At 47.0% G+C, this 24,814-nt stretch overlaps 1 protein-coding gene and 1 pseudogene across 4 annotated transcripts in view; both read right to left on the bottom strand.

Annotated features, from left to right (window-relative positions):
• Nucleotides 1-1,398, bottom strand: part of HAPSTR1 (HUWE1 associated protein modifying stress responses) — a 34,776-nt gene extending 33,378 nt beyond the window's left edge. For 3 of the 4 annotated variants that reach the window (XR_009452550.1, XR_009452549.1, XM_059693145.1), the window contains exon 1: nt 503-1,326. Coding sequence is in view for 2 of the 4 variants with exons in the window: in XM_059693145.1 (XP_059549128.1) it covers nt 503-728 (226 nt within the window). In the remaining 2 variants the exon portion in view is untranslated. Of the gene's footprint in view, nt 1-502 lie in introns of all 4 variants that reach the window. The other variant, XM_059693143.1, reaches the window with a different exon arrangement.
• A 17,090-nt stretch (nt 1,399-18,488) lies between these two features.
• Nucleotides 18,489-19,583, bottom strand: LOC132232485 (mitotic spindle assembly checkpoint protein MAD2A-like; annotated as a pseudogene).
• Nucleotides 19,584-24,814: the final 5,231 nt, after the last annotated feature.

Here is a 24,814-nt window from a genome sequence, read left to right as displayed (position 1 = left end):
AATCATTCAGGAACGGCCATATTAGGTTTCGCCATTTTGTTCCAGGGTTTCGGGATCCCACAGTGACTGGGAGGAAGGCAGAAAAGGGGGCCGCGGAGGGGTGGAAGGGGAGCCTCGGGGTCCGGGGCGCAGCCCGAGGCCCAGCCACGGCGCAGGGAGGTGCCCTGTCCCCGCCCCGAGGCCGGCTTCGGGCACAATAGGGCCGGCCCTGTCGCCTCCCTTCGCCATTTTGTGACTGGGGGCTCCTCCCCTGCCCTCCCCGGCCCGGGCCCCCCGGCAGCCAGGCCCGAGGAGCGGGCGGCCTCCTCGGGGCCGGCCCCCAAAGCAGACCTCCCCGCGCCGGCCCCGGCCTCCCCCGGGCGCCCCCGCGGCCCGGCCTCCGCGCCGCCATCTTGTGAGGAGGGGGCAGCGGGGCGGCGGCCGGGCCGGGGAGGCCGCCCGGGGCCCTCGGCCGAGGGTCGGGCCGAGGTGGCGGCGGCAAGATGGCGGCGGCGGCCCTCACCTTTGTAGAGCTGGGCCACGGCGGTGGCCGAGTTCTGGAAGAGGTGCCACAGCTTCTGTTGCTTGTGCTCGGGCTGCGCCCCGGCCGCCGCCTCGTCCTGCAGCTCCGGGGGTAGCTGCTCGTCCTGCTCGGCCTCGGCCAGGCACTGCCGCTCCCACTTGGAGAACCAATGCTCGGGCCCGTGCTCCTGAATCTCTGCCTCGCCCTCTTCCTTCCGCTCCTCCATCCTCCGCGGCCTCCCGCGGCCTCGCCGCCGCCGCCGCCGCGTCCTCCTCAGGCTAGGCTCCCGCGGAAGCGTCGTCGTCAAGCGGCCCGGTGGCGGGGCCCAGCGGCCGGCGGCGGCTCCTCGCGGCGGCCCAGGCCTCTTGCTCCCCAATGACCTGCGAGCCCCGCCCCGCGGCCCCGCGCTGCCCGGGACGACCCCCGCCCCGGGCCTCCCCACCCCTGGGCCCCGCCGAAGGTCGCCGAGGGCCGGAGGACCGCCGCCGCCTCTCGCCTCTAGAGTCGGAGCCCGTCTACCGTCCCCCCATGGCGCCGCGGCCCCCCGCCGTAGGGCCGCCGCTGCTGACAACCGAGCCCTCCCAGCAGCCGTGCCAGCGCCAATGAGCCCACACCGAAAACTAAGGAACGTCGTCGCCACCGCCGTCGACGCCTCTGCGGCTGCTGATCCCCGCCCACATGCCGACTGAGGAAGCACCGCCCACTGGGCCCTCCCCTGCCCAATTGGGGCGCGTCCGCTCCGTGGGTTTCCATTGGTCCGATACAACCTGTTCCGCGTGCCGGTGTCTGAATACAGCCCCGTGATTGGTTCCTCCACCTGTCTGCCATAACAACCAATCGGCGGGGGAAAGGGAGAGCACGTCGGGAAGGGTGAAGTCGTAGAAAGAGGGGGGAGAGCTGACAGTGGTTGCGTCCAAGCCAAAAAAAAAAAAAGTGCGCATGCGCACTTGCCCGCTGCCCCAGCCCCTGGGCCTCCAGTGGGAGTCACGTGACAGGCCCTGCGACCGCACCCGCGGCGGGGGTTTTTCCGGTGCTTCCAGGCCCTAGGAGACGCAAAATTGGATCCGGCCACTGGGCCGCGGGGCTGGAAGGGCGTGATGGGTGACAGCCTGGTTAGTCCGGTCCCTTGGGCTTCCACAAGGAGGAGGGAAATGGAGGAATTGAATAAAACACCCAACTTCTGTCCAAGTGTACAAAGTGCTTCCCATCTGTGTATTTCACTGTCCCATTTCTTAGATGGGCAAGTCGAACCTCAGAGCCCAAAGAAAAATTTTCCAGGTTGCAGGCCGGCGGGCCCTTCCTGTGTCCTGCAGGGCGGCCCACACCCACAGAGCTTATCGCGGGGAACTCTCTGCCGCCCATCTCCCCGCCTCCACCGCGAGCAACCCGCGTCCTCCGCGGACACGTCTCTGGACTAGACGGCAGCTGCCGCCCAGCCGGCCCGCGAAACCGAGAGCCGAACAGGAGAGGGTGCCGAGGCCCTGGCGCGTCTGAGCTTTTGCGGGTGAGGCGGGCAGCCCCCGCACCTGTCCCTACAGCACACTCCCGGCCCACGTGCGGCCGCTGGCGTCACGCGGCAGCCCCCGCCTCCTCCGACCGGAACCCGCGTGGCCGCGCTGAGTGGGCGGCCCCGCTTCCAGGGGGAAAGTTCTGCGCGGACTCTCGCCAACAGGCCGCGCGCAACAGCCCTGTCACCTGTGTGCCCGCACGGGGCTGTGCGCCCCCACGTGCGCACCTGGGGCGGGGCTGCGCGCCGCGGGTACCGGTGGGGCAGCCTCTGGGGCTCAGGGTCTGGGGAACGGGCAGCCACGTAAGTGGGCGTGGACCACTCAGAGGCAAACTGGCCCTGTTGCAGGTCACGCTGGCGGCGACCGGGAGCCCCTGGGGCGTGGGGAGGTCGGCGTGCAGCACCATCTCCCACCAGCTGCCGGGTTGCGCTCCTACAAATGTGGCTTTAAAGCCACCGCCCCTGGAATAAAATCAGACCTCCCGGAGACCATCGCGTCCCCGCAGGGTTGGGTCCCGCCGCCTCTGTTCATCTCACGCCGGCCGCTGCTCCGCTCGTGCGGTTCCAGCACACGGGCCGCCGTTCCGTTCTCCCGGGGACTAAGCGCTTTTCTGCCTCAGGGCCTTTGCCCTAGGAGTTTCCTCTCCGGATTCTTTTCCTCCCCGCTCCCCCCACCCCCACCCCGCCCCTTGGCTGTCATCCTCCGGGCTCGACTCGAGGCCCCTGAGCACAGAGCCCCGTTCAGACCAGCCTGTTTCAAAGCGGCGCCCTCCCCCCTCTCTCCCATTGCCCGGTTGTTGTCTTTTCATACCTTGATCACCTTGAACAATCTGCTATTGATATGTGTGTTTCCTTAGTATGCTCCTCTCACCAAAAAGTGAGTTCTTAGAGCAGGAATCTGGGCAGATTCCTGGTTGGATCTGAAAACAGATTTAGGAAGCAAGGGGGATGGAGGCCATGGCGGAAAGGACGTGCCAGGCAAAAGTAAGGGTTGTAGGGGAACCCTAAGTTCATCAGGCCCCCCGAAGGGCAGGGCACTTTGTCCATCCGGATTCGAGGCACACAGCCTAGCAGTGATGGCGGACTTAGGACACGCGTGTCAGAGGTGACACGCGAACTCATTTTTTTGGTTGATTTTTCTTTGTTAAATGGCATTTAAACATATAAAATAAATATCAAAAATATAAATCTTTGTTTTACTATGGTTGCAAATATCAAAAAATTTCTATATGTGACACGGCACCAGAGGTAAGTTCGGGTTTTTCAAAATGCTGACACGCAGAGCTCAAAAGGTTCGCCATCACTGGAGTCTACCTATTTTTACAGGCATTACAAACACAACTTATTCTGTACTATGAACATTTTTTCAATAATGCTTACAATACAAAAAAAAAATCTGAAAACCTTCAGTTATACAGCAAAAAAATAGGTTAAGCTGTGTGCATGTTAATATATTTTCTGAGACCTGCCAAGGTTTTCTTTCCCTCTCTCTCTCTCTCTCTCTCTCTCTCTCTCTCTCTCTCTCTCTTTCTTTCTCTTTCTCTTTCTCTCTCTCTCTCTCAAGCACACACACAGAAGATAACTCTAGAGACCGGGCTACTGGATGATTTTTTTTCATTCTAAACTACCCTTTATAAAAAGATCTAAGCAACATTATTACACATCAGCACTTGGTGGGTGCTCATGGCCAACCTGCAAGAGCTGTGAGGATGAGGCTCACAGGAGGGCACTCTGAAAAGCAGTCTGCTAAATGCCATGAGGGCATAAAATCAGATTAGTGGGGATAAAAGGGCGATGGAATCTGGGAGGACTTCCTGGGAGAGGAAGCATTTTCACTGGGCCTTGAAGCACTGACAAGGGCTCCTGGAAGGAAGAGGCCCCTCAGAGCAGGGGACACAGACTCAAAGGCTCAGAAGTGGAAAAGGCTTAAAGAACCCAGATTTATCTGGTTTGAATCGAATTATCTTTTTTTCTGCTGCTATCTCATTTGGTTTTCTCAGTAATTGTACAGATACTTCCTAGCCGAGTAACCTTGGGCAAATTACTTCCATTTCCCTGAGCATCATGAATGGAGATGATGACAGAAACTCATAGTGTTTGCTCTCAGGATTAAATGAGAATAAGTGAAGAAAGAACTGAGTACGTACCAGTACACCAACTCACTCAATACAGACACGTGGGAAAGTGCTCCTTGATTAGCCTCCAACCTTGGAATTAGAAGGCCCATCTGAAACAATGTCAATATGACATCTTTCAGCTAAGATCTGGAAACTTTACCTCCATTTAAAGTCACTAGAGAATGATGACTCAAGATAAGTGGATTAATGTACCCTTTTATATTTAATACTCTTGCAGACTTTTCAATATGTATATGTAAATACTTTTAACATAAAAGCTGTATTACACAGCTAATTATGAAACCTACCTTTTATTTTATAATACATCTAGGATATCTTTTCAATATAGTAGCCTCATTCCTTCTTATTAATAGTCATATAGTGTTCCAGGGTATGGGTACATCATAATGTATTTAACAGTTCTGTGCTAAAGGGCATTTGGGTTGTGTTCTCTGTGTGTGTTTTAATTTGTTTTTATTGATTTTAGAAAGGAAGGGAGATGGGTAGAGAGATAGAAACATCGATAAGAGACTAGATCAGCTGCCTCCTGCATGCCCCCGACTGGGGATCGAGCCGGAAACCTGGGCATGTGCCCTGACTGGGAATCCAACCGGGGCTAGAACCTAGGACCAAACCATGGACCTCTTGGTTCATGGGTCGATACTCAACCACTGAGCCACACTGGCTGGGCTGTTTTCTGTGTTTTAGTACTACATTTACTCATCACCCTTGTACATTCATCTTTGCACACTCATTCAATTTCTTCCTTTGTATAAATGCCACAAAGTGGTATCACTTGGTGAAAACACTGTATTTTTCTGTATTCATTGGTGGGGTTATTATTATTACTCCATATTTCAACTGAAGAATTCCAGTTGTACAGAACAATATAAATGGAAAAGTAAAAATCATTCTACCTACCTACCTCATTCCAGATCTTCAATCCTGTTTCCAATAAAAAACTTGTAATTTTTAGGTGTGTCCATGTGTATGTCACAAGTGGTATGTATGTTCCCCTCTTAAGGGAAAAAGTGATCATTTTATTTGTACTATTATGCATACTTGTTTCCCTTCACATAATTTGGATATCTTTCCACATCAGGACATAAATTCTTTTAAAATGTTGTGCAATACTTTATTGTATGGATTAATTATAAACAGGTTCCAATTGATGGAATTTAGATCATACCAGTCTTTGACTACAATAAACAATGCTATAATGAATATCCTTGTATATATGTGCTATAGTGAACATCCTTGCATGTGTGTACATGGATACGTGAGCAAATATATATACTCAGAAATAGTATTTTAGGGTCAAAGGTATATGATTCAAATATTTTATGAGACTTCTAAAATGCCCTTCAGAGCCCTAGCCGGTTCGGCTCAGTGGATAGAGCATCAGGGCCAAAGGACGCTCCTCCCTGGCCCAGGCCCTGGTCAGGGCGTGTGCAGGAGGCAACCAATCAATGTGTTTTTCTCACATCAATATTTCTCTCTGTCTTTCCCTCTCTCTTCCACTCTCTCTAAAAATTAGTGGGAAAATATCCTCAGGTGAGGATTAAAAATAAAATTTTAAAAAAAGAAAATGCCCTTCAGAAAGGCAGAGTGAGAGTCATTGCCTCCAATAAATATGAGCGTGCTATTTTTCTAGACTTGTCAATAGTGACTATTATAAAATACTTTGCACTTTGCTGATCAAATAAATGAAAAAAGGGCCTCCTTATGGTCACACTTTGATTAGTCCAGCTTCCCAGGTTGTCATTTTTTTTTTACTGTGTTTTTTTTTTTTTTTTCACTTTTCTTGACTTGCAAATTTTTTCAAAATAGACAAGGGTTTTATTTTATAGTTTCTGAGTTTTGCATCAGGCTTAGAAAGGCTTTCCACATTCCAGGATTATTTGTTGACACAATTGAGTTAAAATGAAAATGGCAGCCCATCTTCCCTCATCTATTTGACTACCAAACAGAATGTCAAGAGAATACATACTACCAATAGCTTCTCTGTTATAAAGCATGCATTCATCAGAGTAGGCAGTAAAATGGTCTCAAAGATTAATTACTGCCAGAAAAAGTCAAAGTTAGACTCACGGGCATGAGTCAAAAAACATGAGAGAAGTAAACAATATGGTAAGCACAAAAAAGCAATACAAATAACAAGACAAAATAAAACATTTTATTTAACATTCAACAGCATACAAGTCAACAAGCATGTTTAAATAAGAGCAGTGTTTTTGTATATTTGAATACATGCCCTGTCCAAGTTTAGGACCAATGCTGACATATGAAGTGCACCCTTGAATCGATGCCTGCATTTCACTTCTGTTGCAGTGGGATATGAGAAGGGCAGCTCTGCACATTTAGGTTTTAGCAGAGGAAAGAACACAACTTATCCATTTTGCTGCCTTCAGGCACAGCGTCAGAAGTCACATACCACTTCATCTTTGATAGCCCACAACTTTATATGTGCTTATTGGTCACTTGTTTTTCTTCTAGCCATTCAATTCCTCTGCCCGTTATTTATTTATTTTTTTAAAAATATATTTTATTGATTTTTTTACATAGAGGAAGGGAGAGGGATAGAGAGTTCGAAACATCGATGAGAGAGAAACATCGATCAGCTGCCTCCTGCACACCCCTTACTGGGGATGTGCCCGCAACCACAGTACATGCCCTTGACTGGAATTGAACCTGGGACCCTTCAGTCCACAGGCCGATGCTCTATCCACTCAGCCAAACCAGTTCGGGCCCTCTGCCCATTTTTTAATTGGATTGTCTTTGTCTTATTGAGTTGTCAGATTTCATTATATAATCTAGATATACCTGTTCCTTATCAGATATATGATTTGCAAATTGTTCTCCCTTTCTGTGAGTTGTCTTTTCACTTTATTAATGGCATCCTTGGAAACACAAAAGGTGGAAACTTTGATATAGTACAATTTATCTATTTTTTTCTTTTGCTGCTGCTGCTCACATATCTTTTTTTAAAAATTCATGTATTTTTATTGATTTCAGAGAGGAAGGGAGAGGGAGAGAGAGATAGAAACATCAATGATGAAAGAGAATCATTGACTGACTGCCTCCTGCACGCCCCCTAGTGGGCATTGAGCCCACAATCTTGGCATAGGCTTCTACCAGGAATTGAACCATGACCTCCTATTTTATAGGTCAACACTCAACCATTGAGGCTTGTGGCTAGGGCATCACATACCTTTTTTTAAGTGACTAGAATCCACATAGCATGAGATTCAACATTTTGCCTAAATTGTAAAAAATAATTTTGTCACAAAAATGCAAGTAGCATCTTAAAAAAAAAAAAAAAAACCAACGCAGGAAAAAACATTGCTTAAACCTAATAGTGTTGCACTCTGAAAAGAGAAAATAGTCATGATGTTTGCTACGCACCATGCACAGAACTAAGTTACCTAGATCAGTGGTTCTTAATGGAGGGCTTGGTAATGTCTGGAGATATTTGGTTGTCATAACTGACGGGTCGGGAAGTACTACTGGCATCTAACGGGTAGAGCCCAGGGATGCTTCTAAACATCTTACAGTGCTCCATGACAAAGGATTATTTGGCCAAATGTCAGTAGTGGTGAGGTTGAGAAACCCTGATTCAGATCCATCAATTGTCCCCTTTTACGATGAGGAAACCGAGGCTTAGAGAGAGGTTAACTAACTCATGTAAAACCACGAGGCATGTAGGTCCAGGATTGGACCTCGGGCAGTGTGTCTCCGGAATCTCCACCCCTTGCTGGGGCAAGGACAGCAGGAAGGAGATGACCTTGGGAGAAGGTCTCTTGGAGAGGAAAAAAAAATCCAAACGTTATCACTGAGAAATCTGGTATTCCTGGTCCACAGTCTGATCTTGCAGGGAACCGGGATGGTAGAATGAACAATGAAGCAACCTGAAGCTGAGGAGGATGTTTTCTTCTAGAAAATTCTCCCAAACGCAGGAGAGTGGGCTCCATAATAGCCTAGATATGGTTCTAGAGCAGTGATGGCGAACCTTTTGAGCTCGGCGGGCCAGCATTGTGAAAAACCCTCATTTAACTCTGGTGCCGTGTCACATATAGAAATTTTTTTTTAATATATTTTATTGATTTTTTACAGAGAGGAAGGGAGAGAGATAGAGAGTTAGAAACATCGATGAGAGAGACACATCGATCAGCTGCCTCCTGCACATCTCCTACTGGGGATGTGCCCGCAACCCAGGTACATGCCCTTGACCGGAATCGAACCTGGGACCTTTCAGTCCGCAGGCCGACGCTCTATCCACTGAGCCAAACCGGTTTCGGCTAGAAATTTTTTTATATTTGCCACCATCGTAAAAACAAAGACTTATATTTTTAATGTTTATTTTATATATTTAAATGCCATTGAACAAAGAAAAATCAACCAAACGAATGAGTTCACGTGCCACCTCTGACACGCGTGTCACAGGTTCGCCATCACTGTTCCAGATTATGTGAATTGTTGCTCCTCGGAATTACCTGGGGCTTTTTAGAAATATAGGTCCTTGGGGCCCAAAGCTACAGAACCTAGTCCCCAGGTCCCCCGGCGTGGGGCTCAGGAATCTGTATTTTCAAAAGTCCTCCGGTTTGTCAGTGGCATTCTCATGCAATTACCACATCATGGGGTGGCTAAGTCTATTTTCAGATGTTCTGGAATCAAGTGTGATTTTATTTCCTCTGGCCTAGACCATTATTGATTTGAGAGAGAGTGAAAGGGAGAGGGAGAGACAGAGAGAAACATCAATGTGAGAAAGATCAATCAGTTGCCTCCCATATGCACCCCAACCTTAACTGGACCTGAAACCTAGGCATGTTTCAGGCAGGAATCAAACCATCGACCTTTCGGTGCACAGGATGATGCTCAACCACTGAGCAACACCAGCCAGGGCTTTACTTGATTATTTTAATCACAAATGAGAAGCTTCAGGAAACCTAGAGGCAGAAACCAACAAAGAATATCTCTCTCCAGCCCTAGCCGGTTTGGCTCAGTGGAAAGGGCATCAACCTGTGGACTGAGGCTCCCGGGTTTGATTCCAGTTAAGAGCACATACCTGGGTTGCAGGTTCCATCTTTGGCCGTGGTCGGGACATATGCAAGGCAACTAATCCATTGTCTCTCTCACATTGATGTTTCTCTCACTCTCTGTCTCTCTCCCACTCTCTCTAAAAAATATCAATGGGAAAAATATCCTCAGGTGAGGATTAACAACAACAAAAAAGAATATCTCCCTCCATTTATTCCCTCTCATAATATTTAATGTCCAGTGTATTAGTTATCTACTGCTGTGTAACAAACCAACAGTGGTATAAAACAACAATAAACAACAAGAATTCAGGAGTAGCTTAGTTGAGTGTTCTGACATGGGGCTCCCTCATGAGGTTGTAATCAGGTGTTGATGAGGCCTGCAGTCATCTGAAGACTTGACTGACGCTGGAGGATCCACTTCCAAGATAGTATCCTCACAGGGCTGGCAAGTTGATGCTGGCTGTTGGCGAGAGACCTCAGACAATTTGAGTGTACTCAAGACATGGTGGCTGGCTTCCTTTGGAGTGGGTGAGCTGAGAGACACCAGGCAGAAGCTATTTTTGGGGGAGTCGGGGGAGGAGTGGAGAACCTGGCCTCAGAAGTCATATAGCGTCATTCTGCCACATTCTATTCCTCAGAAGCAAGACACTGAGTCTGGGCCACATTCAAGGGGAGGGGAATTAGGTCCCACCTTTTGAAGGGAGGAATGTCATAGAATTTAGGGACATATTTTAAAACCACCACATCTAGCCCTAACCGGTTTGGCTTAGTGGATAGAGTGTCGGCCTGCAGACTGAAGTGTCCCAGGTTCTATTCCGGTCAAGGGCATGTACCTTGGTTGCAGGCATGCTGGGAACCAATTCCAGCATGTCATAATTTCAAGAGTTTCATCAAAAGGTTGATGAGACTTGGGGACTCAACAGGGTTGAGTCACACATGTAGTCACCTGTTGAGAATGGCTAAAGGCATTTCCCCAAACCTGAATAGGAAACTGATTGTGGCTGCCAGACAGTTAAAGGGCGTCTTAATCTACATGTTATTGCCTCCTACTGACCAAACACCTGGATAGCCGTAGGCTAATTTCCCCATTCTGACAATGGACTCTGTACCCTTTGAAACCTTACCCTTTGAAGTATATTACCTCAACCTTGCCTTAGGACAAATTGTGTTAATAAAAGCAAGGGTCCTAGACAAGGAGGGAGTCTTCAGTTCCTTTAGCTGAAGGTCCTCTGACCCCCAATGCCTTTCAAAATTATATCTCGTCTTCGGACTCTTTATTAGTCTCTGGATTTCTATGTCATCTACACGCAGCCCCTTTTCCAGATTCCTGAACCCTTCTTGATGCTGGGACGTGAACCCCGGCACAGGCACATCCCCAGTAGGGGGCGTGCAGAAGGCAGCAGATCAGTGATTCTCTCTCATGGATGTTTCTAACTTTCTTTCCCTCTCCCTTCCTCTCTGTAAAAAAATCAATAAAATATATTTTAAAAAACAAAACAAAACAACAACAAAACACCACATCTAGGTCTTACCCATGCTGCATTCAGATCTCTACTGAAGGTGAAATTCTTTTTGACTCTACAGTCCTAGACTTCAAAGGTGTCATGGCTCGCCTGGGGAGCCCACCACTCACATTTCACAGCTCTCTTGCACAGCAACAACTAAGTCGATGACTGTTCTGCCAAGTGCAGAATTGAGCAGGGAAAGAAATGTGTTCTGACCTCTTTTTACTTCCTTTCCTGGGGCAGAAATGGCAAGCTCATGATTGAACTCAGCCAAAACTCTCTTACCTCATTTGGTAAACTGAAGGACATTTTCTCTCTAAACTCTGTTCTAAATAAAAACAGTAAATAAAGTTAAATATTAAATAAGGAGATTTTAGCAGAAATTGGAAGGTTTATATATTCTTCTTCCCTTGTTATACTTGGGCAAGTAAATTCTACCTGTCTTAAAAAGAAATGAAAAGACTACAAGTTTTATCTATAAGATTAAAAAACAAAACAAAAATCTTTTGCCCAAAGAGTCAAAAAATTTCAGACCTCATGGGGGAAATTTTCCTAAGGGTTTCTCAAAACTAAACCTATAGGGCTGGGGGGGAGTAGAAGAGGGTACAAGGGGGATAAATGGTGATGAAAGGAGATTTGACTTGGGATGGTGAACGAACAGCACAATATACAGATGATGTATTATAGAATTGTACACCTGAAGCCTACATAATTTTATTTACTAACTAGTGGCCTGGGTGCACGAAATTCGTGCATGGGGTGGGGCGGGGGGGGTTGTCCATCAGCCAGGCCTGCACCTTCTCCAATCTGCTCACCCCCAACTGCCCTCCCCAGCCTGCTCGCACCCAACTGTCCCCCCCCGCCCGCCGGCCTTATCACCCCCAACTGCCCCCCCCCTTGCCAGTCTGCTTGCCCCTAACCGCCTCTGCTTTGACCCCACCACCATGTCTTTGTTCGGAAGGTCTCCCGGAAGGTCTCCCAGTCTAATTAGCATATTACCCTTTTATTAGTATAGATGTAACCCCAATAAATTCAATAAAAAGGAACAAAAAAGAAACAGAAAAAAACCCTGAGCATATAATGGAAGATTATGTGCAGAACAAAGTTGGCTCAGTCCCTTCCCCATATCCATTCCACAAGTATTTACTAACAGAGCCTAAATTGTATTCAAGTGGGCAATGCGCCCAGCTTAAGGACTACATTTCCCAGTCCCCTTTGCAACTGAGGGAGGGTGATGAAATAAGGGGAAGTCATTGGGTGGGGCTTCCAGGAAAGCTATTTAAAGGGAACTGACTTGGCTTGCGCTGTTGCTCTTGTACTTCCTCCTTCCTGTTGCCTGGAACACAAACAAAATAGCTAGGGCTGTAGCAGCCATTTTTGACCATGAGGTAACCTTGAGGAAGGAAGCCGTACGCTAAGGACAGTGGAACAGAAAGGAGGAAGTCTGTGATGAGTTTGTGGTCGTCCTGGGGCTACCTCTAGAGCAGTGGTTCTCAACCTTCCTAATGCTGCGACCCTTTAATACAGTTCCTCATGTTGCGGTGACCCCCAATTTCATTGTTACAAATTGAACATAATTAAAGCATAGTGATTCATCATAAAAACAATATGTAATTATATAAGTGTTTTCCGATAGTCTTAGGCGAGCCCTGTGAAAGGGTCGTTCAATCCCCAAAGGGGTCGCGACCCACAGGTTGAGAATCACTGCTCTAGATTGTTTTGTTGTTAATCCTCACCAGAGGATATTTTTCCCAATGCTTTTCAGAGAGAGTGTGGAAGGAAGCGGGGGAGGGGAGAGAGAGAGAGAGAGAGAGAAACATCAATGTGAGAAAGACACATCAACTAGCTGTCTCCCACACCTGCCCCAACCGGGGGCAGGGAACAACCCCGAAACCTAGGTACATGCCCTTGACTCGGAATCGAACCTGAGACCCTTTGATACACTGGCCAACACTCTAATCTTGGAGCCTCACTGGCCAGGGTGAGACTTGTTTTAAGTAGAGTTAAGAAACCTCTAGTTTATATAAGCAACTGTGGTCAGTTCTCTGTACCAGCAGCTGAACACAATTCATTACTGCTTATGTAATGTAACGCTCATGGTAATTTGCACAGTGCTAAATAAATGTAATACTCCGTAGTTTGGGGGGACTTGCGGGTTTTTCTTTGAGGTGTGTGTGTGTGTCTCTGTGTGTGTTTTATTGCTTTTAACCACTGTTTATGCAACTTTTCCCCATTAGAACAGCATGTTCCTTCATGGCTAGTCCTCAGCCTGGAACTGTAGCTGCAAGTTCTGTGGGTTATCAGATAGTACTCAGGTTAAAAATGTGACCTCTGTTATCTGAGGGGCGAATCACAGGCAAATAAATGCATTTTCAGAAGATTGCCTGTGGCCTTCCCAACTTGATACAACCTTGCGGGCGGTACTTAGAGCCTGGGTTAGAGGCCTGCTTCAGCATAGTGGTAATATCACCATGAAAGGCCCTTCGTGGTAAACTGTTTCTCAGGTCTCCTGCTCTGACTGCTAAATGATTCCTTGATTTTCCTGAAAAGTGTTTTAAAAGTGGCACAGCTCTGCTGGCCAGCGTGGCTCAGTTGGTTGGAGCATCGTCCTCTGCGCCCTTTCCCTGCTCAATCCTGCACTTGCCGGAACCAAAGGGTTGCGGGTTCAATTCCCAACCAGGGCTCATGCCTAGGTTACGGGTACAATTCCTAGTCTGGGTGTGTACGAAAGACAACCGATCGATGTTTCTCTCTCACATCAATGTTTCTCTCTCTTTCTCTCTCTCTCTCTCTCTCTCTCTATCTATCTCTATCTCTCTTTCTCTGTCTCAAAAATCACTACGCATGCCCTCTGGTGAGGACTTAATAATAATTTTTTAAAAAGTGGCACTTGGATTGCAATAAATGTGACTCTTTAATTCGAAAAAAAAAAAGTGGAACAGCTCTGAAAACAAAAAGGCTCAGGTCGCTTTGCCAACACAGGTGTCACAAATAAAGAAACAGCTTCTCTGTAAGGCAAGATGTCTACATCCCAGAGCCTCGCTCCTGGTCACGCCTGCATCCTGAAACACCAGTCATGCAGGCCCTCATATTCAATCCACTTCTCTGCGACTCGCAGGAATCACCTGGGAATCATGTTCAAATGCAGCCTGGTTCTGTAGGTCTGGGCTGGGACCCGAGAGTCTGCATTTCTAACCAGCTCCCATCGATGCCAAGGCGGCTGGTCCACAGACTGCATCTTGAGTAGGAAGGCACTTGCTGGCTGTTCTCACAGCACAGGCCCTCGATCTGTCAGGCTCCTTCCTGTCACTCAGGTCTCCATTCAAATGGCACTTCCTTCGAGCAGCCCTCCCTGACCAGCTGGGCCAATCACACCCCCATTGCGTTTTCCCACTTCACCCAGATTTCTCATCATGGTAAATACTTATTTCTCTTGGGATGAACGAGGCAAATCTCCTCACGGCCACTAGAATGCCCCATGAGGGCAGAGGCCATGTCTGCCCGCTGCCCTGTTCATCTCTACATCTCCAATCTCTAGGCCAGTTCCTGGCATGCGGTAGGCACTTGATAAATACCTCAACCTCTCCTTCAACTAGAATGTTCTTCCAGAGATGAGGTGATCGCTCTTAGATATCTCAAGACTTGAAAAAAAATGTTTATTTTCTGATGAGGAGAATATTGTGTCTGCTATGAAAGAAATTTTAAAAATACTTAGGTTGGGTTCTCCCAGAAGCAGAACCTGGAACAAGGATCAGAGAGCAGGTAGCTGATTTGAGAGGTGACCCAAAGACAGGGAAGGAGAGGAACCAATTCGGGGTGTACTAGTGGGCAAGTTACTGCTGTGGGCAGTAGGGGTTCTATCCCTCTGGGGACCTCCAGGGGTGAGGACGCTGGGGTCCATCCCTGGTTGAGATTGGTGGGTGGTGTTAATGTCCCAGCACTCCCAGCCACCCCATGCGCAGGTTGAGCACACTTCTGCAGCTGGAGCAAGGTCTCAGCCAGAGAACCATAGAAACTAACCGAGGGATGACGTTCACGGGCACGGCGAAAGCCAAGGAGACACTGGCAGGTGCCACTGGGGTCTGCCACACTGTCTTTCCATAAAAGAAGCTTGCTTTCTTTCTGCGACCTCCTGCTCCCCATGCCTAGGTCACCAAGATGAACTCCTAGAACAGTGGTTCTCAAACTTCTGGCCCTTTAAATACAGTTCCTCATGTTGTGACCCAACCATAAAATTATTTTCGTTGCTACTTCATAACTGTAATGTTGCTACTGTTATGAATCGTAATGTAAATATCTGATATGCAGGATGGTCTTAGGCGACCCCTGTGAAAGGGTCGTTCGACCCCCAAAGGGGTTGCGACCCATGGGTTGAGAACCGCTGTCCTAGATGCTTTGTTTTGGGGACCACTGTCAGCCCATACATGTCTAGCCTATGTGCAAACTAGAACAAAGCGCACCGCCCTCAAATTATTTTCATTATTGAAATACAATTTGCACACCATTAAGCCCACCATTTTAAAGTGTACAGGTCAGTGGTTTTAGTATATTCACTATGTTGTACAACTATCAACACTATCTAATTCCAGAACATTCTCATGACCCTGATAAGAAACCCCATGCCCACCAGCAGTCACTCCCCATTCCCTCAGCCCCCACCCACTGAGAACCACTAATCCACTTTCTGCCTATGGACTTGCTATTCTGGATATTTTGTAGAAATGGAATCATAAAACATGTAGCCTTTTGTGTCTGACTTCTTTCATTGGTCACAATGTTTTTGAAGTTTACATACATTGTAGTATGTATCAGTTCTTCATTCTTGTTTTATGGCTGAATAATATTTCATTGTATGGATAGACCACCCTTTCCATTCATCCATTCATGGTCATTTGGATTGTTTCCACTTTTGGGGCTAGGATAACTAAGACTGCTATGAGCATTTGTGTACAAGTTTTTGTGCGAACATATGTTTTTATTTTTATTATATATATTTGTATTGATTTCAGAGAGGAAGGGAGAGAAAGATAGAAACATCAATGATGAGAGAGAATCATTGATCAGCTGCCTCCTACACGGCCCCAGCTGGGGATTGAGCCCACAACCCAGGCATGTGCCCTTGATTGGAATTAAATCCGGGACCCTTCAGTCCGCAGGCGACACTCTATCCACTGAGCCAAACCAGCTAGGGCTGAACATATGTTTTTAATTCTCTTGAGTATCCAATGATCTTTTAAAAGAGTTCTCAGTGCCTTCCATGGCCATGTAGGCAGCAGCCTTGCTGAGGGTCAAATATACCCTCACTTTTACCCACTTGAAGGCACCCCAGAACTTCCATGTCTCAGCAACCTCAATACCCCAGTGCCCTCTCCTCCGTGTTGAACAGCCGACAGCTTCAGTGCTGGGGTTGAGGGGGGCAGAACTGGGGATCTGAGAAATGAGGAGGTCACATGTGTCTGCATCACAAGACCGCGTGTCCGTGTGCTCTCCAGAGTGCATACATGGCCATCGGTCCACAGGGTTTATAACAAAGGGTGTTACCCCACTGCCTTGGGACTCAGAGCCCCAAACCTCTGAGCCCATCTGCATTCTTTTATGCAAGTTCATATGTGTCTATCAATGGGCCCAGATGTGCTGCCTTCATGCAGTTCAGAACCTGAACACCTACACTACTTGCCCCAAATAGGTATATCCCCCCACTCCCACCACAGTTGACATAAGATTGTGTCAGCTGATTCTCTCAGTCAGGAGTTTGGAATTTGGATAGAGACCAGAAATTGGGAGCCACGTCATATTAATGGGCATGTTATTCCAGTCTTTCTTGAAGGACGTAAACTAGACAAGGAGCCATCCTCACATATTCATTTGTTATTATGCTGGGGCTTAATGGTTTCTAATATATGCATGATCCCACTGCTCCACCATTAACATTTTAGCATTCTCCCTTCCAGCCTTTTTTGATTAATATAATTCTTTCCAATGTTGTGCTGGGGCTGGCTCCTATGGGTGTGGCGAGCCAGCTGTGTACACTTACCCAACTCCTTTGTCAGTGACACCCTGAGGGAGCTGATAAATCAGCCACAGTGGGAGTCTTTACACCATGGAAATAAGCAAATGCTACAAATGAGGGGTTTTCTTTTCAGATAGTCGGTTATTAAACTTACCAGCACAGCACTGATTTTTCTTCCAAGACATCAGGTTTGCCCAGCCGGTGTGACTCAGTGATTGAGCATGGACCTATGAACCAGAGGTCATGGTTCGATTTCCGGTCAGGGCACATGCCCGGGTTGCAGGCTTGATCCCCAGTAGAGGCGTGCAGGAGGCAGCCGATCAGTAATTCTCTCTCATCATTGATATTTCTACCTTTCTCTCCCTCTAAAATCAATAAACCATATATTAAAAAAAAAAAAAAAGGACATCAGGGTTACCCATCCGAGTGTCCACCAACTATTTAATGCTTTCCTAAAATATACCAGGACCTTACATCCCAGGAAATGAAGACAGAGGTTGTATAAGTAAACATAGAAACAGGCAAGATAGAGTGTGTGATAAAGTCTGAAGAAACTTAAATGAAACAGCTGGTAGGTTGAAAACACCCCTTTTATCCTATTTGTTTCTTTGACATCATATCAGGAACAATTCCCCAAGTTTTACAAAGGTCTAAGGGGCATTCTTCTTAAGGGTTGGCTGGGTAATAGCTTTCTCTTGTGAAAATTTTCTTCTAATTTCTTTAAGCAGTCCCCTATAGGTCAGGGTTTCTCAACCTTGACACTATTGACATTTGGGTGAAACAATTCTTGTGGGGGTTGTTCCGTGTATTGTAGGGTGCTGGCAGCATCCCTGGCTTCTACCCACTAGATGCCAGCTTCAGTCCCCCCACATCAGTTATGTCTCAAGATTTGTCTCTTTGGGGTGAGGGCACAAAATCACATTGGTTGAAGATCACTGCCATAGTTAGACTTTATTTTTTTATCTTTAACATACACGGTTAACTTTATTTGACATTGTCATTTAAAGCTTGATTTTATGAGACAGAAAAAGACATTGAGTTCTGTATCACTGGAATTTAAACAGTACAAATAGTGACAGCTTCATAAGGGTAAATGATATACATTGAAATCAAATAATTGGAGATTTTTTCCGTATGGAAACTATACAAATGAAATGAATGGCAAAAGGACCTTATAGGAATATTTTGTTGATTGTGGGTTATCAATTACTTTAGGACCTAAACAAAGACTGAATATTCAGACTCCTTTTGCTACTTCAGTGTTTAAAAATATACCTTTATTCTTTTTAAAAATATATTTTTTTAAATTGATTTCAGAGAGGAAGGGACAGGGAGAGAGAGACAGAAACATCAATGATGAGAGAGAATCATTGATCGGCTGCCTCCTGCATGCCCCACACTGGGTATCAAGCCACAACCTGGGCATCGAGCCACAACCTGGGCATGTGCCCTGACCCGTAATTGCGTCGTGACCTCCTGGTTTATAGGCCAATGCTCAACCACTGAGCGATGCTGGCTGGGCTTTACCTCTATTCTGAGTAAAGATACTTGACCATGAGGTGTGATTTGGGAAGGCATTTAACTTTATAGCAAAAGTTTTCCATCTCCAGTTACCACCTTCAAAGGAATTGACATTACAGTTCTGATATAATCTGCTGGTTCCCTTTGAATAGTGTGCAAAAAATGACATCAACCCTATGGAAAGTCAAACAGATACCATGTGCACAGTTCAGTAAAGTATAATGTTAAGTTTTCCCCATCTGAAAATGAACCAGTGAAATAAAACATGAACCATAGCAGACATGGTTTCAGGAAACACATATGAGAATGTGTGTTCTTGTCTTATCTCCAGTCATGAGCAGGATTCCATCGGCCACCATGCTGCTTACTTTGTGGGTTGTAGCTGAAGGAACACAGGCCCACTTGCTCAGACGTGGTAATGAACCGTAGTCCTAACTCTTCCCACTTCTCAGGTACAACAACCAAATCTTTGTCTGCATAGATCAGCAAATCAAATTGACAAGAAACTTCCCACAGTGGCAGAAATGTCACCGTAGCGGTGACCTGTCTGATCACCGAGCGGATTTCATCCTGGAGAGCTTTGAGGCTTTTCTCCGGGTTGTGTCATCTTTGACAGTCTTGTCACACTCTAAGTCAAACTGCCGTCTTTCAAGGACCTCCCCGCTTTCAATATTCGAGACGACTACCACACGTTTCTGCACTGAACACTTGTACGTATAACCAATCTCTTAGTTGTTCTGCCGCATTATTTAGGTATTTCATGAGCTCAGGATCAGTAGTCACAAGCAAGGTGAGTCCACATTTTCTACACTTGAGGAAAGGACTCAGATGGGTAAATGTCACACTGATAGAAAATGCTGTTGATGCCAAATGAGAAGAACCGGGCCACTATGTCTGCACTCCCGTGCTGGGCGATGCCTTGCTCCCGGGAGAGCTGTCTTGCCCTGGACAAGTGTGCAAAAAAATGACATCAACCCTATGGAAAGTCAAACATACCATAGGGTTGTTTGACTCCCATTAGCTAGACTTTATTTTTATTTTTTTTTAAATATATTTTGTTGATTTTTTACAGAGAGGAAGGGAGAGAGATAGAGAGTTAGAAACATCGATGAGAGAGAAACATCGATCACCTGCCTCCTGCACATCTCCTACTGGGGATATGCCCGCAACCCAGGTACATGCCCTTGACCGGAATCGAACCTGGGACCTTTCAGTCCGCAGGCCGACGCTCTATCCACTGAGCCAAACCGGTTTCGGCAGACTTTAAATCGAGGCTTCCAATAGGAAAGCGGGTGTCAGAGCGTGGCCCCTGGACCAGCAGCGTCAGCCCCACCTGGACACTTGTTAGAAATGAAAATTCTCACGCACCTCTCCAGCTGCATGACATCGGAATCTCTAGCGGTGGGACCAGGCAGTCTGTGTTTCTCAAGCCCTCGAGGGGATTCTGAGGCCCCGTCCAGCTTAATAGGGGGCTGGAAGGAAGGCTTTAGAAATCAAAGAAGTATTTGAGCGTGGGTGGCACCCTGCAATGCCTGGTCGTGGTTGCATCATAGTGATGTTTCCCCCTCTGATCCATGGCTGGGGTAGGTGATTAGTGCAAATTAGCTGAGTTCAGGTGTACTTTTGAGTTAAGTACCACCTTTCAGCTCGGGATTACCAAACACCACTTATTTTTACCCCAGGGAGGCTCTGGGAGGCTCCAGGGCCAGAGGGAAAATTAAAAATAGAAAGTAAACGGATCATCTGACTTTAGCTCTAACCACCATGCCTATAAACCTTCATTCTTTAAATAAGAGCATTTTCGTCTTTTCAGAAACCGAAGAACCACAGAATGCCTGGCCAGGCCACGCCGTACCGCTGCCAGTCACCCCTCATTCTTGTAACCGTCTTCTACCTCGGCTTCCATGAATTCAGTTCACAAACTTGGGGTCACACATGTTTCTTCCTTGGCTCCTGAAGGCGGGCTTTTCTTTGGCTACCGCTGGAACAAAGAGCTCCTGATCCTCAGCTGGGGCAGCTCTGCTCCATGGGGGGCGGGGGGGGGGTGGACATTTGTAAAGGGAGTTGGGGTTAAGTTGCCACCATGACTGGGACCGCTGGTATTTAGTGGTTTAGTGCCAGGGTTGCGAAACGTCCTATAGAATGCTTGTGGGAATGTAAAATGGTACAATCACTTTGAAAAATAACTCAAGAGTTTGTATTTTTATGAAGGAAAAATTGGTATGTAAGTTTCAGGTGCACAATATTATAATTTGACATCTGTATACATTGCAAAGTGATCACCCCCCCCCAAAGTCTAGTTACCATACAGTTGACTCCCTTATCCCCTTTTGCTCACCCACCCCCAACCTTTTTTTTTTTAAATATATTTTTATTGATTTCAGAGAGGAAGGGAGAGGGAGAGAAAGATAGAAACATCAATGATGCCGAGACCGGTTTGGCTCAGTGGATAGAGCGTCGGCCTGCAGACTGAAGGGTTCCAGGTTCGATTCCGGTCAAGGGCATGTACCTGGGTTGCGGGCACATCCCTAGTGGGGGATGTGCAGGAGGCGGCTGATCGATGTTTCTCTCTCATCGATGTTTCTAACTCTCTATCTCTCTCCCTTCCTCTCTGTGAAAAATCAATAAAATATATTAAAAAAAAAAAAAAAAAGAAAGAAACATCAATGATGAGAGAGAATCATCAATCGGCTGCCTCCTGCAGGCCCCACTGGGGATTGAGCCTGCAACCTGAGCATGAGTGCTCACCTGGGATTGAACCGTCACCTCCTGGTTTCTAGGTTGACTCTCAATCACTGAGCCACACCGGTCAGGCCAGCTCACTTATTTCATTTAGCAGAATATCTTCAAGGTTCATTCATGTTGTCACTAGTGGCAAGATTTCATTCTGTTTTTATAGCAGAGTAGTATTTTATTATCAACACTAATAAAAGAGAAAAATGGTAATTGGCGTATGAGCTACCATTTTCATTGGCTAATCAGGGCTATATGCAAATTAACTGCCAACTAAGATTGGCAGTTAACTGCCAACTAAGATTGGCAGTTAACTGCCAACAAGATGGCGGTTAATTTGCATATGTAGGCACAATGCAGGGAGGCGAAAGGGAAAGCAGGAAGAAGCCCCCTGCCACTGACAGTGATCGGAAACCCAGGGGGGAGCTAAGAGCTGGGGGGCAGGGCAAAGGCGGCCCTGGGGCCGCCTTTGCCCTGCCCCCCAGCCATGATCGGAGAATCAGGCGCCTTTTCCACCCTGGCCAGTGATAGCAGGAAGTAGGGGTGGAGCCAGCGATGGGAGCTGGGCACGGTCGAAGCTGGCAGTCCCGGGAGGTAGGGGTCCCTTGCCTGGGCCTAAAGCGAAGCCCACGATCGTGGGGCTGCTGCAGCTGTGGGTCCCCGCTGCCCGGGCCGGACGCCTCAGCCAGAGGTGTTAGGCCTGGGCAAGGGGCCAATCCTGCGATTGGAGGGTGATGGGCCTGAGGGCTCCCAGTATGTGAGAGGGGGCAGGCTGGGCTGAGGGACACTCCCCCCCACACACACCCAGTGCACGAATTTCGTGCACCAGGCCCCTAGTGTGTGTGTGTGTGTGTGTGTGTGTATATATATATATATATATATATATATATATATATATATCTCACATCTTTATTCATTCATTCACTGAAGGACACTTAGTTTGTTTTTATATATCTTGGCTATTATAAATAATGCTGCAATGAACATAGGGGTGCATATATCTTTTTTAATTAGTGTTTTTATATTTTTTGGATAAATACCCAGATGCATTTCATTCCTAGGTAATTACCAAAGAGAAAAGAAAGCCATCCTTATGCATGAATGTCCATATCAGCTCTACTTGTAATAGCTCCAAACTGGAAGCAACCCGAATGCCCATCAACAGGTGAACAGAGAGCCTGTGGTATGTCCATACAGGGGACTATTACTACCGCACAGCAACAAGATGGATGAACACAACATAGATGAATCTAAAATAATTATGCTGAAAGTAGCCAGGCCAAAAAGAAAAAAAAGAAGAAGAATACTGTATGTGTTTTCTAATTCATTCCCTTTACATAAAATTAGAGAAAATGCAAACTAATCTATAGTCACAGAAAACAGCACAGTCAGTGTGGCTCAATGGTTGAGCATCCACCCATGAACCAAGAGGTCACTGGTTCAATTCTAGCCAGGGCACATGCTCAGGTTGTGAGCTCCATCCTCAGTAGGGAGCATGCAGGAGGTGGCCGATAGATATTTCTACCTCTCTATCCCTCTCCCTTCCTCTCCCTCTAAAAATCAATAAAAACATATTTAAGCCCTAGCTGGTTTGGCTCAGTGGATAGAGTGTCGGCCTGTGGGCTGAAGGGTCCTGGGTTCAATTCCAGTCAAGGGCACATGCCTGGGCTCCATCCCCACTGGGGAGGTATGCAGGAGGCAGCCAATCAATGATTCTCTCTCATCATAGATGTTTCTCTCTCTCTCCCTCTCTCTTCCTCTCTGAAATGAATAAAACTATGTTTAAAAAAAGAAAAAAAGGTTGCCCGGGGTGAGGGGGTTTGGGCAGAGTTTAAAAGGGGGCTCCTTATAATCCCCTTTGGGAAAGAAAGCAGTTTGGGTAATAGTTATGTTAATTAACTCTCCTAGGGATAGCTCACAATGTGGCAGCTGGCTTCTTTCATTGGAGGGAGAAAGAGAAAGAGGACGCCCAAGACAGAAGCCACTCTTTTTTACAACCTACTCTTGGATGTGGGGTCCATCCCTTGCTGTATGCTATTCATTTGAGGCAAGTCAGTAAACCCAACTCACACTAAAGGGAAGGGAGTTACACAAGGACATGAATAAGAAGGGTCTTGGATTTTAGGGACCCCCCAGAGGCTGCCCACCACATAAAAACAAGCAAACGTGATGGGATGCCAACATGTGCAGGCTCTCAGGCTCTGCCCAAACCGGGGCACATCAGTCATGGCCTGGTAGGTCAGAAACATTTCACAAGCCATTTACTCTAAATTCCTTCCTTCCTTCCTTCCTTCCTTCCTTCCTTCCTTCCTTCCTTCCTTCCTTCCTTCCTTCCTTCCTTCCTTCCTTCCTTCTTCTTTTTTCTTTTCTTTTTGTTTGTTTTGTTTCAAATTACAAGAGGAAGTTTATTTAGAAAGTTGCAGAGGTAGTAGAATGAGCCAGCTGGGCTGCGTGGGCTCAGAAAACAAGTCACAGAAGCAAAAGAAGGGCCCTTGGAGCTTAGGAGAGAGGAGGCAAAGGTGCCACTCCTGGGGGAGAAGAGGTGGAAGGGGAAAGCGTGGGTGTGCTCCCCACAGGAAGGGTGTCCCGTTTTCTTTTCTTATTAAAAAAACAGCACTTGCCCTAGCTGGTTTGGCTCAGTGACTAGAGCGTCAGCCTGCGGACTGAAGGGTCTTGGGTTCAATTCCAGTCAAGGGCATGTACCTTAGTTGCAGGCTCGATCCCCAGTAGGGGGTGTGCAGGAGGCAGCTGATTGATGTTTCTCTCTCATTGATGTTTCTAAGTGTCTATCCCTTTCCCTTCTTCTCTGTAAAAATCAATAAAATACATTAAAAAAAATACATTGTCTACTTTTTTTAAAAAAGGTCTCCCTACCACACATGGGATTCCACCTATTTTAATATTTATAATAAATCCTTTGTGTGTATTAACTTATTTGATCCTGACAAATACCCAATAAGGTTGGTATTTTTATTCCCATTTTAAAGATGAGAAATTGAGACACAAAGAATTTCCTAAGGTCTGTTTCTACCCACAGAACACTTCTGACACCAAATGTGTGTGTGTGTGTGGGGGGGTGGGGGCGGGGGGGGCGGGGTTCTCATACCAACCAATTCCCCAATTCTCTGGACACCAACAGCAATTCAACCTGACACAACCTAGAATTATGGTCAGACCCCCTACCCCTTCCAGGTTAAAGGCTCAATCCCACAAGACTACCCCCACTTCAGATCCAATTCCAAGTTCAAGCCTCCTGTACTCTGGCCGATCAGCTATAAATCAGGGGTTCCCATGACCCCCTTCTCATGTTGCTATAGGGCTCACAGGACTCAGGAAACAGTTTACTTACTATTACCACTTGATTATAAAGGATACAACTCGGGAAGAGCCAGATGGAAGAGAGGCACAGGGCAGGTACGGGGGAAGGCGGGCCCTGAGCTTTCACGTCTCTCCAGGCACAGCCCACCCTCCCAGCACCTCCAGGTGTTTACCAGCCCAGCTCATTCAATGTTCTCCAAGAGCTGCTATAGAGCCCTGGCCGATGTTGCTCAGTTGGTTGGAGCATTGGCCCCAGCACTAAAGGTTCATGGGTTCAATTCCCAGTCAAGGGCACAACCCAGGCACACAGGTACCTGGGTTTCGGGTTCGATCCTGAACCCCAGTAGGGTGCACGGGGGAGGCAACCAATTGATGTCTCTCTCTCCCATGGATCTTTATCTCTTTATCTCTCTCTCCCTCTCCTTCTCCCTCTCCCCCCTCCCTCTCTCCCTTCCACTCTCTCTAAAAATCAATGGGAAAATATCCTTGGGTGAGGATTGACAACAAAAGAGTTGCTATAGAACTTAATATCCACCCCCCCTTTCCCCCTCCCTGAAGTGGA

The sequence above is a fragment of the Myotis daubentonii genome, chromosome 4, assembly GCF_963259705.1.
Source record: "Myotis daubentonii chromosome 4, mMyoDau2.1, whole genome shotgun sequence".
Classification (NCBI taxonomy): Eukaryota; Metazoa; Chordata; class Mammalia; order Chiroptera; family Vespertilionidae; genus Myotis; species Myotis daubentonii.
This window is presented reverse-complemented; position numbering and strand designations above follow the sequence as displayed.